This window comes from Tilletiaria anomala (assembly GCF_000711695.1).
Source record: "Tilletiaria anomala UBC 951 chromosome Unknown K437scaffold_153, whole genome shotgun sequence".
Taxonomy (NCBI): Eukaryota; Fungi; Basidiomycota; class Exobasidiomycetes; order Georgefischeriales; family Tilletiariaceae; genus Tilletiaria; species Tilletiaria anomala.
Genome location: NW_013546869.1, coordinates 1 through 13,788, shown reverse-complemented (window position 1 = coordinate 13,788; position 13,788 = coordinate 1). Strand labels below are relative to the sequence as shown.

The window sequence follows — 13,788 nt, the reverse complement described above, 5'->3', positions numbered from 1 at the left end:
GGGTGGTTGAGGGATGGTTGGGGACCCTGGTATACAACCCTGATGACTCGTTGCATGCATCATGGGGAAGCCGCCATGGAAGCGTGTGGAGGCTGCATCGAAGTTCCACTTGACTTAAGCGAGGCAGAGGATTGGGCCTCGATGCTGGGTAAGGCAGCCCAAATGAGCATGTCGAACTTTCATAGCATGCACATATCACAGGCTCGTCTTGAATTTCTCTGAATACTTTGCCAACATGCCACCACAGGCCCCACGGGGCCACAGCTGAGGCTCAACGAGGAATCGTGGGACGAATTCGGGAGCATCGGCTCTCATACCGATAATCTCAAGTCAGGTAACTATCGAAGGTTGGGGCAACGGACGAGTCCAACAATGGGTTGGACAAGTGACGACCTGTAAAGAGTTTAGTAGTGAAGTTATCAGGCCACCTAGCTCCATCTTACTATGCATAGGCATGCGAGTATGTATTGGCATGAAAGGAGGGTACGCCATGCCGTCATATTGCGACAAGAGACCGATCCGCGGGGTCTACTTCTTTCCCTTGCCCATGCCGGCCAGGTCTTGCATCATGGGATTGAAATAGAGCTGCAAATCAGCAGACTCCAGAATTCAAGAAAAGAAGTGTACCGGCTGTCACTGCGACGTTTGCGACTTTATCTCTATACATGTCGGCTCCATTCCCCTACTTCATGTACGGACTGCAGTATCTCATGCAGCTGCCTCCTTCCTCTTCTCCATTTCGCGCCTGCTCAGCTCCCTTTGTCGCCGGATGAAGTCATCATATTGGCATCTATTCAAGTCGTGGCAGAGAGAAGGGAGTGGACCGCTTGTGTTAAAATCGGATTTCGTGCGATGAGCAGATGGCAGGAGCGGGAGAGGACGTACTTTTCGTATGTGTGCCTAAGCGTCAGAGTGCCATCGAAAAGAATATTGCAAAAGGAGCACACAAATGAGTCAGCCAGCTGTCGTTGCTACCCCTTGATCACAAATTGCGGAGTAACGTCCCCTGGCCTATCGCAGACAAGCGCACCTTTCATCTTCACATTTCCAAGGAGCGTATAGCGTTTGCTTGCGGCACTTGTTCAGAGGAATGAGTAGCCTGAAAAGACGATCGAAGAGCTGAGTCAGTACCCTTTCCTTCTACATCCATGCGGTCCGCAATAGTGGGTCTGCCCTTCTATCCCCAATGTGTCTCAGCACCGCACTGGTCCTTCCATGGCCAAGTGCATTCATGCCCTTCCTTCTCTTTCAGCATGACCATTCCTTTTAAAGCGATGTGCTCCAGTATTGGCCAGCCAGAGTAATATGAGCATTTTTCTGCGCTCCTAAAGGTCTGCAACCCGGTACGTGTTGTTCTGTACGATCATTCGGACCAGCACCGAATTCGCATCTTGCAGCGGATCAGCCTGCAGCCTTCCGGTTATACCCCAGTTCCAGTTCCAGCCCTGCCATATTCGATCATATCCAGAACAGATCGATCCGGAGAAGCGAATTCATGCCACCTGAATACACACGCGCTGCATGAGTCCCGGTAGCCAAGCGGCAGCCTTGCGGCGTTGGCGGCTTCGACCGAGGCCGTGTGGGCTTGGTCGCTCATGATGATTGTTTCTTCTGCTGACTGAGTCCCCGGACGTCGTTCCCGAGATAAACGAAAGAAGAGCTGCCAGCGGCCTGTCTTTCTTCGCAGCGGCGGTATCAAGCGCGTGCCGTAAGTTGCCAGGTTGTGCAGCAAAGCAAGACGGGGATGCTATATTGGAGGATTGAAGTCAGCCAATCATGGCAAGGAGAGAGAGTCTAGTGGTCGATGGGGCGGAACACGGAACGCTGCACTTTGCGCTCGCTGACTGCGCGCCTTTCCATTGTAGAGGTTTTGTGCGTTGACCGTAGTGGACGTGCTCGTACTGCCCCATCCACTGTCCTTTCAACTTCGTGCTCGAAGCTTCAAGGCAAGACGTACATCTGAGGTACCATTGTTTCGTGGGAGCAGCCCTTGTCACAGTAAAATCGCAATTTTTGGTGGACATCTAAGAGCGGACCAGGAGCCCTTTCAAACAAACAAACTTCGCACGATGCTCATGCTCGCCGGTCGCCGTGCGGCCGCTGCCTCTTTGCGCAAAGGCTCCACGTCTCGTGCCAGCGGCGCCGCCCTTCCAGCTCGGCTCGCTACTGCGGGTGCTGCAGTGTCTCAGCGAGGCATCCTCACTCAGGTTTCCTTGTCTTCGTACGGGAATCACGTTGCCAGAGGCAGCAAATCCTGCTCGTGGAGCTTCCGGCTCGCATCCCACGCATTCAGCAGCTCCATCGCAGCGCGAGGGCAAGGCGAGTCGGACGCTGAGCTATCCGCGTCGCTGGTCGAAGAGATCAAGTACGAGAAAGACGAATCTTCATCGACTGCCGCTACATCAGGCGATGAGCCGGAATTCTTGACCGCCTTCAAGAATGAAGGCGTCTGGAAAGTCGAGGAGAAGACTGGCGGAGATGAAATTGCCTTGACGAGGGAATTCGGAAATGAGCACATCCGCGTGCTCTTCTCCATCGGAGACTTGGACAGCAGTGCTTCCGTCAGTGGCATGGGCGAGGAGGGCGAGTCTGGTGTTGAGGGCAGCGAAGAGTCAGAGGAAGCCGGGTTCCCGGTTCGAGTCGCCATCACTATCTCGAAGGTGCGTCCCCGATTGCTCCTTATTTATTCGTACATTTCCTTATCCCACTCACACTGCTTCATCTCTTCAACTGCTTGTAGCCGAACCAGGGTGCGCTAAACATTGATGCGCAAGCCCAAGACGGCGAGTTCATCGTGGAAGCCATCTCATTCTATTCGGACGCCAAGCTCGCCTCGGAGCTGACCGTCGAAGCGGACTGGCAGCGCCGGGGTCTCTACGTCGGCCCGCAGTTCGAGACGCTCGACGAGAAGGTCCAAGAGCAGTTTTACGCTTTCCTTGAGGAGCGCGGCATCGCTGCCAACCTCGCGCTTTTCATCCCGGAGCTGGCTGAGTGGAAGGAGCAGCGCGAATACTGCAGGTGGCTCGAGAACGTCAAGAACTTCGTCGATGCATAGCTCAGTCTGACCATGTGATCCAAAGAGAATAAGAAAACAACTCGCACGAGACACTACGCTATCGCCGTCTCCTTCATCCCATGTAGCATCCTCCTGTCAAAACATCCGTCTCAGATTCTTGTTCCCGGTTACTGTTTCTATAGTACTAAGTGCTGGAGTTGTTCCTGGGTCGGCGAACGATGTGCGTCTACGAGCTCTGCGATGACCTGCGCCATGCACAGGTCTCCGTCGTGGGTGATACTCAAGTGAAGCTCTATGCGTTTTGCTTCTTGTTCAGGACCTTCCAGCTCCTCGCCTTTTCTCGCCTCTACTTTTAGTTGCGCAGCATCCAATGTCGGACTTGCAAATGCGCCTGGGACTGAACCGTTGCACCGGCCTTCACGTTCCTGGGCCCAGCGTTGCTTGAATGCATGGGAGAAGCTCAGCACTGGCTTCGCGCTTTGACCACCGTTTCCTACTGCTGATCCGCTCAGGTACGCTTTTGCCAACAGGCCTAGCCTTTCCTCCTTCTGCGCCCCGTCCCCAGCGCCGTTCGCACAGGAAGGTGCAGTGGCAGATGCGTCGGCTGGCTTATGAACGTCGAGATCTGCCCATCGGAGTTTCAAATGCGGATAAAGCGCCTTGTATGCCGCCTCTTTTGCGGTCCATCTATTCTCTTTGAGGGGGTGTACATGCAGTGAAAAGGTAAGCATCTCCAAGACAGTGGTATCCCGCACGACGAAGCCTTGTCGCCACCTCACCTCAAAGCAAGCCATCGCATAGCCTTGGCATTTGTGAACCCCGCTTCGGGTTTTGCGTCACCGACAAAAAGCTTGTGAAACTGCTGCCGCTCCCTCTCGCAGCCAATGCGCTCCGCTAACTTCATTCCTGCACCCAACGTGGCAGGCATGACGAAGCGACGCAGCGAGGCATCGCTGCCTTCCAAACCGCCCATACCCGCCAGTATCCGCGGCCGTCGGGCGCTGCCGGCCGCCATGCGCTGCGCTTGGCGGTGCAGCAGGGTCTGAAGGCGCGGGAGATAGAGCAGGTCGATGCCGATGCCGAGAATCACGGCTTTGGCGACCAGGTTGGAATTCTCCGAGCTGTCAGCGCTGGTAGTTGCCTTGGAGCGTAATGAGGAGAAGGCTCCTTCCACTTGATCCTTTAGTTTTCTTGCCTCCTTTTCCACTTGCTTCTCTTTCTGCTTCAACAACCCTTCCGAGTCGTGGACATTCTGCTCAGCCTTCTTTCCCGCCTCGCTGCGCGCAGCGCTCGTCGAGCCGAGAAGAATACCTTCGCCCTTGTCGAAAATTGCGTCGACCACATGCTCAACGGGCTTATCAAACAGATACGGCAAGGCAGGGACGAATGCCAGTCCCGCGACCGTGGGACCGGCAGCACGCACACGTGCATTGGAGCTCTTGGCAAACAGCGGCGCTGAGTAGCGGACGATCGAATGGATTGTGAATGCTGGCAGTGCCATTGACGCGATGCTTTGAAAGACTGCGCGGCGTGCGACGACCAGCCCTATATTCGTGATCTCCGAATGGTGAGGTGAGAGGGTTGCATCGTTCGAGATGTCGAATTGACGCTTCTTCAGCTCGACCTTTTCAGCTGGGGACAGCTTGTCGATGTCATTCCTAGCTTTCAACAGGGAATTATTGATCGACTCAAGCGGAGATACAGCCTCATGATGCGCCAGATGGGCCTTGTAGCCCGCGTAGCCGACATCCAAGGCGAGGTATGCCCATGAGATGCCATAGGCCGCTCGCACAACGTTGGGCGATGTGAGTGGACGGAAGGCTTCGCCAACATCAGACGAGTATCTGCGATGGGGAGAATAGGATGGCAGTCAGAATCCTTCACCAAATTGTCCTTCCACTGAGCTTCACGCACGCAATGTATCGCGAGCTAGCGGTGATGAGCGTACGCAAGCGCATCAAGTATGCAGCATATCGACCAGGCCCTCCGTCCAGCCCGTCCCCGATGGGGTCTGCGCTGGCTTGAGCTGGAGAAGACATCTTGCAGTGTTATCCTTTCCAAGAGCCTTCTTCCTGCAGAATCAAGGACTCCCTTCACGGTGGTCCGCCTCCTTATGGGCGTACCATCGCGATACGCATGTAGCGTCTGAACCGATGGTGGACAGATGGTAGGCGTCGGAGTGTGGCCCTCACCTTCGCGTCGGCCCGCGTTGGATGTTGCACAGCCAGAGCGGCCCGTGCTTGGCCTTGGCCCCCTTGCTCAGAGCTCTCAGCCTATAGCTCAGTCGCAGTCTGACTTGGCTCGCTCGCTTTCTTTCTTTTTGAGCAAATCGGGACTCGGAACTGGAAAAAGAAAGTATGCATTTTTTTTTGGATTGCTCTCCCGCCAATCGACAAGAATGGCACAGTCAGTGCGATTTGCCAACCGTCTCTACACCATCTTTACGACGAGGCCTGGCGATTGCATCGCGGGCTGCACAACAGAGTCACTGACTCGAGCAAATCATATTGCTGTGCGTCAAACAACCTCCCTAAGTGAGCCAATGGCGGAGACCGGTGGCGTACAGACGCCTCCAGCGCAGGCAGACGTGATGACAAATAAGGAGAAGCGTCTCGCTCGCAAGGCCGAGAAGGCTAAGCAGCGGGGGGCCGATGGGATAGCGTCTGCAGAGGTAGAGACAGACGCAGACGCAGATGCCGCGGAAAACAGCAAGAATGGCTTGAAGTCGAAACGGAAGCGTGATGACGTTGATACGCATGGCGAGCGTTCAGCAAATGGCGAAGGTGACGCTGGTCCCGCTGACGGTAAGGAACATGCAGAGGCAGTTGAGGGAGTAGAGCCCCTCTCACACAAGGAGCAACGCAAGCGCCGGAGGGTCGAAAAGCAACAGCAGCGCAGCCAGTCTAGCGGAAAGGTATCTGACTTGGCAGACAAAGACCAAACCGGACCGGTTGATAGTGTCAAAGCAAAACCAAACGCCAAGCCAGAGGTTCCTGCTCGCTCTCCGTATTCGATCTGGATTGGTAATCTATCTTTCCGCACGAGCCCTGATCGGATACAAGAATGGCTGCAAGAACATGAAATTGAAGGCATATCACGTGTTTACATGCCAAAAGGTGCCAAGCGAGGAGAATACAACCGAGGGTAAGTTTGCTGGGACACTTCGAAGCACAAGTCTCATGGTCTTTAAAACGTTGATTCCACCTCCACAGCTTCGCATACATCGACTTACCTTCCAATGATATGGTTGAGGCAGCCATCAAGCTCTCGGAAAACAATCTAGACGGCAGGCGTCTGCTCATCAAGAATGGCTCTGATTTTGCCGGCCGGCCGGCGATCAACCCAGACGCCGCTTCTTTGGCGCTAGCCTCCCTGCACAATGGCTCTGATACAGCAGGTGCTACCGATGTGCAGCTAGCAGCAGCAGCGAACATCACAGTTGGGAAGACAGGCCTGACCAAGACTGCGGCGAAGATCCTCCGTGCGCAAAAGAACCCACCGGTGCCCACCCTCTTCGTGGGCAATCTACCTTTTGAGACGACCGAGGAAGGATTACAGAAAATGCTCGAGGATGCCGCAACGGTGCGAATGCAAAAGTTCGCCGTGGACAATAACCCAAATCGCAAGAAGGGCGGGAAGTCAACCGAAAAAGGCAAGGGGGCAAACAAGGGAGGCGACGATGCCGATACAAACGATGACGATACCAGTGACTCGGACAGCGATGAAGAGATGCGCAGCGATGTCGCTTCCGAAGATGAAGCGGACGGCAAGGACGAAACAGGGAAAGATCCGTTAGAAGAGCAGAAACGCGCCCGTGGCGCTGGCATCCGAAAGATCCGCCTGGGGACGTTCGAAGACGCGCCGACGAAGTGCAAGGGCTTCGCATTCCTCGACTTCCATACGACAGCGCATGCAACAGCGACGTTGATCGACTATCCGCGATGCTACCGCTTGCTCGGACGTGAAATCATCCTGCAGTATGCCGGTGCAGATGCGGTGCGACGAGGTGCACCGAAGGGCGAACGCATCGCTGGAAAGATTGACGCGGCGCGAGCGGGGAGGGAGGAGCGCAAGTCGTTTAAATCGCGACCCGGCAAAGCGGCCAGACAGAAAATGAAAGAGGAAGCTGCGCAACGCGCCGCGGCTGCAGGTATCATCCTTGATTCTCCTCAAGCTAACGCTAACCCTGCGGCAGAGCAGATCCCGATCGATGTACCTGCACCTGGCACTTTTGATCCCGAGGCACCGCTGCCTAAAAAGCACAAGGAGACGCAGGAAGAGCGCAGAGCGAGGCGTGAGAGAGAAAAGACTTCTGGGGGCAAGAAAGGCGCCGCAAGGACAGTAACAGGAGGTGCACGTGCCAAGCCAGGGGCTGCTCTCGCGGCTGCGGCACGCGCATCCGTAAGCATCGTGCCGAGCCAAGGGAAGAAGACGACATTCTAATCCCTGCATGTGCAGTCTAGGGTTCACTACATTAATAAATTCCTTGCCACCTCTGAAATCCCATGAAATACTTCTTTTTCGCATCACACAAGTCTCAGGATCGCTGCGATATGTTCCACATTTGATCCTCCACACGGCTCAGCAACGCGTCGTATCCTTCCAGTGGGACCTCGCCGACCAGCGCAGCGGTGATGGCGGCAAGCTGGTCACAGCTGCGGACGAACTGACCGAGAGCTACAATGCCTGTGACGATATCCATGAAGGCCGGTTCGTGCAGCGCGTGCAGCGAAAGCGAGCTGACCACGGAGTCCTGTCCGAGTACTTTTTCCCTCTTCCGAGCCTCGATCTGGACCGAGATTGTACGGTCGAGGAGGTTGCCGGCGCTAGTGTGCGGCAAAGGCGTGCCAGTTGCAAGGGCACGCGAGATGAGCGACAGGTGCATACTAATGTCTGCGATAATAGAAGGGTCGAGCAGCGCCGACGAGCGCAAGAAGTGGCGCTGCCATTCGGACGGAGTGCTGATCCCGAATGCCGCGCCTGCAAGGTGGGACAATGCTTCGAGCTGAGGAAAGTGGCGGGAAAAGTAGTTGAGCTTTGGTGCGATAGCAGTCGCCCTTATTCCGAACAGATCAAACTCACCATTCGTGCTTGTGCCTTCACCGCTTCCACATAGCGTTCCTTTGGCCAATGCCCTCGTGGTGCAACATCAACAGACGCCAAGCCGACATGGGTGTTGAGCTCCGCGAGTCTCGCAAATGTATCGAGCAGAAGTGGTCGAAGATGATCCACTAGATACTGCTCATCAATAATTTGGGCCGGCTTCTCAGCAGCGGAATCAACCTGGGAGTCAATTTTGATGTACGCTTCGATGATGGTCGAATAGATGTCCAAGATGTCCTGCGTCACGCCGGCGACCGACTGCCGCACCAGGCCACGAGACGAAGCAGGACGACCGATGAGCAGGACTGCGAAGCTGCCTGCAATGCCGATCACGACGAGCAGCGTCCGTCGCCAGAAGACTTCGATTCCGACTCCGGAATTTGCCGTCACAAACAGATGCGTGTCGATCCAGCTGTAACCAAAGACCAGAAGGCTGCGAAGATTTAGGGCGATCGTGTCAGTGAGTAGCGGCGCACGTTTTCAAGATCGTTGTCAAAGGCAGTCCGGACTCACGCGGTGACGCCAACCATGAGGGCCGGTACGAGCATGGCAGGCGGCACATACAAACGTAGGAAGACTAAAGGAACGAATGCCACACCTCCAACGACAGCATAAGCATACTGAGGGAAGGAAAAGTGGCGTTTAGCATGCGGGAACAAGGAGGGAAGCGGGGCCTTCTTGACAAGCTGGCACTCACGACATTCCCGCTGCCAGACCCTGCGCTGATGTACCACATGGCCGTTCCAATGAGCCCGCCGACAATGGTGCCAGCGATCCGAGCGATAGAGGCGAAGACTTGCGCGCCGGTGAAGACCGTCAGGCCGAGCTGAGCCATGATCAGTGCCCAGACGCTGCGAAGGACTCGCGTGATGTTCAGCAACAGCGCTTTTGTTTTTTTCTCCGTCTCCCTTACACAGAAACTCACCCTCTCTGATGGTAGTAGAACGCGGCGGACGACGGGACCACCTGGGGGACCCATAGCGCGAGGGTCACAACCGCGACGCGAAGGGCGAAAATGCCGTCAGTGGAGGTCATAACGTTGTAGATCCCCGTGATGCTCCTGCCGAGGTAGTGCAAAGCGTTGGTAGGTGGCATCGCGTCCGGATCACGTCGAACCGCCCTGCGCCGATGGCGCTGACGACGACGACGAGTACCTTTTCCGTCGGCCTTTGACGCCTTGATGTCCTTCTTGCCCGAAGCGTCGCGCTCAGCATCCTTCTCGAGCGCCACGGTCGATGAGGCGGTCGAATGCTGCAGGTCCTCATCGTCATCGTCGTCACCATCACCTGCAGCCGTGTCCTCTTGACTCAGTCCGGTGTTGGCGAAGAACTTGAATGGGCCGCCGGCTGTCGCCTTTTTGGACGTGAGCACCTTCCAAACGCTGCGCAAGCTGGAGGGGAGCCAGAGTCTGTTGGACTGGCGCTTGCTGGCGAGCTCGTGAATCTCGTCGGATACCTTGACAAGCTGCTTGCTGAAGCGGCTCAGCGAGACGACCCAGACGAGGCACAGGAACAGCGGGCGGCCGCCGGTGCGGAACTCGATGGCGCTCTGTTCGTCGAGGTGCAGCGAGCCGTCACGCTCGACCTTGAAGTGATGTTCGTACGGGCGGAACAACGCGAGGCGCTCTTCATCGACGAACGCCTGGTGCACGCGCGCAAGGTTGGCCGCGGCATCCTGTATGCGCTGCAGCGTTTGCGCCTCGAGCGCATCGTCTCGCTTGCGCAGGCGCCACCGGCTGCGGTTGGTCCGATCGATGAAGGCGGTGATTGCGCCAAGCGCCTCGCCGCAGGCTTCGAGTGTCGGCCCCGCCGCTTTGGCCATGAGCGGCTGCAAGGTGGACAGCTTGACGTGTTGCTCTGCTTCGGCTTCCTGGATGCGCTGCCGCGCACGAAGCACCAAGGTAGAATCGTGGATCTGGACGGGATGCTTCAAGTCTTTCCATGATTCATTGCCTTCCTTTCCAGCAGCAGCGTCCCCAGCCCCTGGCTCCTCCTGAGGCGCGCCTTGGTCGCCCATGACGTTCTGCTCCACATACCCGCCGTCAGCAAAATTCTGCAGCAGGTGCGGGAAGGCAGCCATGCCGAATAGGCGGACATTGAGCGTGCGGAAGCCGAGTAGGAGCTTGCGCAGGTCTTTGCCAGAGAAGCGTCCGCGCGAGACGTCGAGTTCAAGGAAGGCGACCTCGCCGCTGAGGGCATCGCTGAGTCCGATGAGGCCATTGGATGTACCCTTGAGCTTGCGGTCAAACTCTTCGAGCGCAGGGGTGTTATGCGTCGCAGGGTCGGAGATAAAGGCACTGTGCATAGCGAGCAGCGCGCGCTGCAACTCGAGCATGCTGACCAGGTTGCGCGTCCACGAGTAGTTGAGACTTTCAGGGAAGACGAAGAGCATGCAGCCAAATGCGACACCGAGGCTGGCGCCGATGGGGAGCATGAATATGGTCGCCAGGGTGTATTGCGCGAACCTGCCGAGCGAGAACAAAGAGAAAGTGAGCAAGAAAGCTGACTGAGATGCAAGACTACTTGCTATGAAGATGACGTGCAGACGGGAGGGCATACGCACGGAAAAAGGGGACCGTACGAACACATGATATCCATGACGATCAAGGCAAAGATGCAGCTGAGCTGGAGCTTGGGCACCTTGGCCATCATGATGCCGAGCGCGTATGCGCCGACGACAAAGAAGGCGCCGATGACGGCGCTCGCGCGGATGTCGAGAAAATCCCCCTGGAAGATGCGCAATTTAAACGCAGCCTCTGGGTTGGTCTCGGCGGCGACGGACGCTTGGGCGGTGCGCAGCTGCGAGGCAAGCAGGACGCTGTCTCGCGAGAACAGACCTGCGGCCATCGCTGCGGCGCCCCAGGCCCAGCCGAGGAGGCAGCCGATGACAAGCGTCGCGTTGGCGATGAGCCAGATCGACACCGGCATGTTCGACGGGATCATGAATGTGATCATAGATGCAAAGAACGCCGCTTGCCCAAACGTCTGCAGTGAGCGCGTCGGCAGCATGAGGATGAGCGTGACCCATGAGGCGAGCCCTGGGAAATATACGAGCAAGAAGGTAGATGTGTGAGGTTAGGACTGTGGTGCGTCAGGGAGAGGCCATCGGGACAGCTTGCTCATACTCACAGCAACGAGCGAGCATCTTCCAGCTGTGCGGATCCTTGACGTTCTTCGTGATCCACTCTGGCAACTTGCTGTTGCTCCCTCTTACCTTCGGCACAGAGGCGTCTGCCTCCTCCTTGCCGACCTTAAGATAGGCACCGGACGTGTCATCTTGAGCTGCTTCATTTCGGTTCAGTGCCTGGCCTTCGTGGCTTGCTGTGCATGCTCCTCCATTCGCTGCTGTGGCGTCGGTGCTGCGACTTGGCTCGATGGCCGATGCGGAAGGCTGCAACAACATGCTGTATGATGACTGCAGGACGAATGATTCATTGGTTGAACTCAAGTGAAGGATGGACAGGTTTCCAGCCCACGAGTCAAGTCGGACGCTACCGTCGTGAAAAAGGCAAAGCGCGTCGCTGGACTTGTACGAGCTCGAAAGCAGGATGAGTGCGGTTCGAGGTTTTAAATCAGGATTTTGCTTGATGCAACGATAGCGGAGCGGTGTCTATGCGGAATAAGGTAATCAATTGCTCTTTCAGAACCCAGACACGGTTGACGAGCAAGCCGAACAGGCCTCGCGCGCAAAGGGTCCAAAGGAGGGGACAGAAAAAGTGGTTGGGCGCGCTTGTCCTGATGCTTTGACACAGTTCGGAGGGAAGAGCTGGAGGAGCGAGCAGGCCGGGTGGAGCTGTCCGAGTTGCCGTCCAAGGGGAGGCGCGGTCGCTTGTACCAGGAGTGCATCGCCCTGAGGAGGCAGGGTGATGATGGGGCGAGCTAGGCCCGTTAGGAGGAGCATCATCGAAATTGGCCCCCTGTGAGCGATGCTCGCTGCAGTGACCGACCGTTATCCAGCACCAGTGGATTGAACGGGCTCAGATTCAAGAACACGTCCAATTGCTACCATTCCGTATTTCGTATTCCGCATTCCGTATCCCGAGACTTGCATGGGCTGCGCATGCTCAGCTGAGCCCTTAAGACTGTTGCTCGAGGAGAAGAGGGGTCCTCAACGTACCAAAGTCAGCGAGGTGCTTGTTAGTAGGGAGGCGTAGGACAGCAGCTACAACGGAATCGGGGGGTCGTCGAAGCTAAAAAGGAAAGATTAATTCTTGTGTGTTGTGCCAGCTAAGCTGCCTTACAGGTAACAGTGAATGCGAAAGCCAAATCGAAGCACCATGATGATGCGGGGGAAACAGCGTGAAGCACACTGCAAAACACTCCACCACCCGTTTCCACGCTTTGCAAGCGCATTTCGCGCCTAGTCTGCTCCTTGGATCCTGTCCTTACGCCCGAAATCGTCCATCCAGAGCCCAGCGAGCGAGCTCGGCGCATTCGCCTGCATGCCCACACCGACGTCCGCGACGGGGGCCGTGTCGCCGAGCGTCGACGGCGGCGCGCTCGTCGTGCGTCCGCCGTCCGCACGCCGCGCCACGCGGTCGCGGTAGCGCGCCGATGAGTCCGGCGGCAGGTCCCGGTCCCGCTCGCGGTCAAGGATGCTGCTGCCGCTGTGCATATGGTGGTGACCGGCGTACCACAGGGAGAGATTATCGTTCGAGCCGGCAACGGAGCTCGTAGTTGTCGTGCCGCCGCCACCTCCAGTTTGCACACCGCCAATCAGCGAGCGGGCTCGCGAACGTGTGCCAGTCTGGAAACTACGCTCGGAAATGTTGCCCCATCGGTAGCGGCTCGGCGACGCGTTGCGCGAGCGAGAGATCGTGCGGTACTGTAGAAAAGCACGGTCCAAGCACCAAGTCATTCTTATCCATCAGCCTTCTTTCTCTTCTCCAACTAGCGGCTTGCACTGCTGCGCTACTCACATGTTCAGGATTATTGTGACCTTTGTACTGCGACCGATCAAGCAGCGCAAGCGCCGCAACATGCGGGTCTTGTCCCTGTCCCTGGCCATGCGCTTCGTTCGTAACGCTCTGCGCAAGCTGCTGGCGAGCGAGCGGCGTGCTCTCACCCGAAGAGGACGAAGCGGTGATTCCATGGGGCGCATTGGGCTCGCCGTCGCTGATCGACAGCGGCTTGCGGAAGATGATGCTGTCGCGCAAGCTGAAGCCTTTGGCGATGGAGAACGACACGAGAGTCCCCACGATGCGGCGGTGGAGCGGGTAGACTGAGAAAACCATGACGAACGTCTCGGTCAGCAGTGTCATAACCCTCAGGCCGCAGGTTGTGACTCACTGATGGAAGCAAAAGGCAGGATACCCTCGATGGCCTCTCTCATCCCCCACGTATCCTCGTGCCTGACAATCATACCTGCATCATTGAACTCGAGCCGGCTCATCAAGCGAAGCTGGATGCTGCACAAGCTCTTGAGCGCCTTACGCGGGTGTAGCAGCCCCCATACCAAGCTACGGACGCTGCGCCGACCGAAGCCTTCGCTGGACCAGTGCGGCTGGATCGCATCTTCCGGCATTGCAGGCCGCACGACCAGGTCCGTCGCCCCGGCAGCCGCTGCGGCTGCGCTACTCGTGACATAGTGCGACGGCTCGGGTGGCAAGCCCGCCGTCGGCGGGAGGCTTGCGCTCGCGCTGAGCGGGAACGCGGACGAGGGTGGCGGCG

The 13,788-nt window shown here is 57.0% G+C and overlaps 6 protein-coding genes across 6 annotated transcripts; 2 read left to right on the top strand and 4 right to left on the bottom strand.

The window, feature by feature from the left end:
• Positions 1 to 626: 626 nt before the first annotated feature.
• On the bottom strand, positions 627 to 1,720 carry K437DRAFT_259975 (uncharacterized protein). The gene is made up of 4 exons (XM_013384750.1): positions 1,515 to 1,720; positions 1,031 to 1,099; positions 886 to 900; positions 627 to 790 (listed from the first exon to the last, which is right to left on the bottom strand). Exons 1-4 carry the CDS (start codon positions 1,595 to 1,597, stop codon positions 709 to 711), a joined length of 249 nt encoding a protein of 82 aa, XP_013240204.1. The 5' UTR covers positions 1,598 to 1,720; the 3' UTR covers positions 627 to 708.
• Positions 1,721 to 2,069: 349 nt separating this feature from the next.
• K437DRAFT_279724 (mitochondrial glyco protein) lies at positions 2,070 to 3,055 on the top strand (the record flags this gene model as incomplete). The annotated part of the gene is made up of 3 exons (XM_013384749.1): positions 2,070 to 2,221; positions 2,243 to 2,660; positions 2,741 to 3,055. 3 exons carry the CDS (start codon positions 2,070 to 2,072, stop codon positions 3,053 to 3,055), a joined length of 885 nt encoding a protein of 294 aa, XP_013240203.1.
• A 736-nt stretch (positions 3,056 to 3,791) lies between these two features.
• On the bottom strand, positions 3,792 to 5,055 carry K437DRAFT_265187 (uncharacterized protein; the record flags this gene model as incomplete). Its single annotated transcript, XM_013384748.1, has 2 exons — positions 3,792 to 4,860; positions 4,931 to 5,055. 2 exons carry the CDS (start codon positions 5,053 to 5,055, stop codon positions 3,792 to 3,794), a joined length of 1,194 nt encoding a protein of 397 aa, XP_013240202.1.
• A 413-nt stretch (positions 5,056 to 5,468) lies between these two features.
• K437DRAFT_259972 (uncharacterized protein) lies at positions 5,469 to 7,506 on the top strand. Its single transcript, XM_013384747.1, has 2 exons — positions 5,469 to 6,160; positions 6,229 to 7,506. Exons 1-2 carry the CDS (start codon positions 5,559 to 5,561, stop codon positions 7,457 to 7,459), a joined length of 1,833 nt encoding a protein of 610 aa, XP_013240201.1. The 5' UTR covers positions 5,469 to 5,558; the 3' UTR covers positions 7,460 to 7,506.
• K437DRAFT_47636 (uncharacterized protein) lies at positions 7,507 to 11,605 on the bottom strand. Its single transcript, XM_013384746.1, has 7 exons — positions 11,248 to 11,605; positions 10,682 to 11,156; positions 9,045 to 10,583; positions 8,817 to 8,970; positions 8,633 to 8,739; positions 8,099 to 8,552; positions 7,507 to 8,021 (listed from the first exon to the last, which is right to left on the bottom strand). Exons 1-7 carry the CDS (start codon positions 11,519 to 11,521, stop codon positions 7,554 to 7,556), a joined length of 3,471 nt encoding a protein of 1,156 aa, XP_013240200.1. The 5' UTR covers positions 11,522 to 11,605; the 3' UTR covers positions 7,507 to 7,553.
• Positions 11,606 to 12,478: 873 nt separating this feature from the next.
• On the bottom strand, positions 12,479 to 13,642 carry K437DRAFT_271002 (uncharacterized protein; the record flags this gene model as incomplete). The annotated part of the gene is made up of 3 exons (XM_013384745.1): positions 12,479 to 12,943; positions 13,038 to 13,339; positions 13,408 to 13,642. 3 exons carry the CDS (start codon positions 13,640 to 13,642, stop codon positions 12,479 to 12,481), a joined length of 1,002 nt encoding a protein of 333 aa, XP_013240199.1.
• Positions 13,643 to 13,788: the final 146 nt, after the last annotated feature.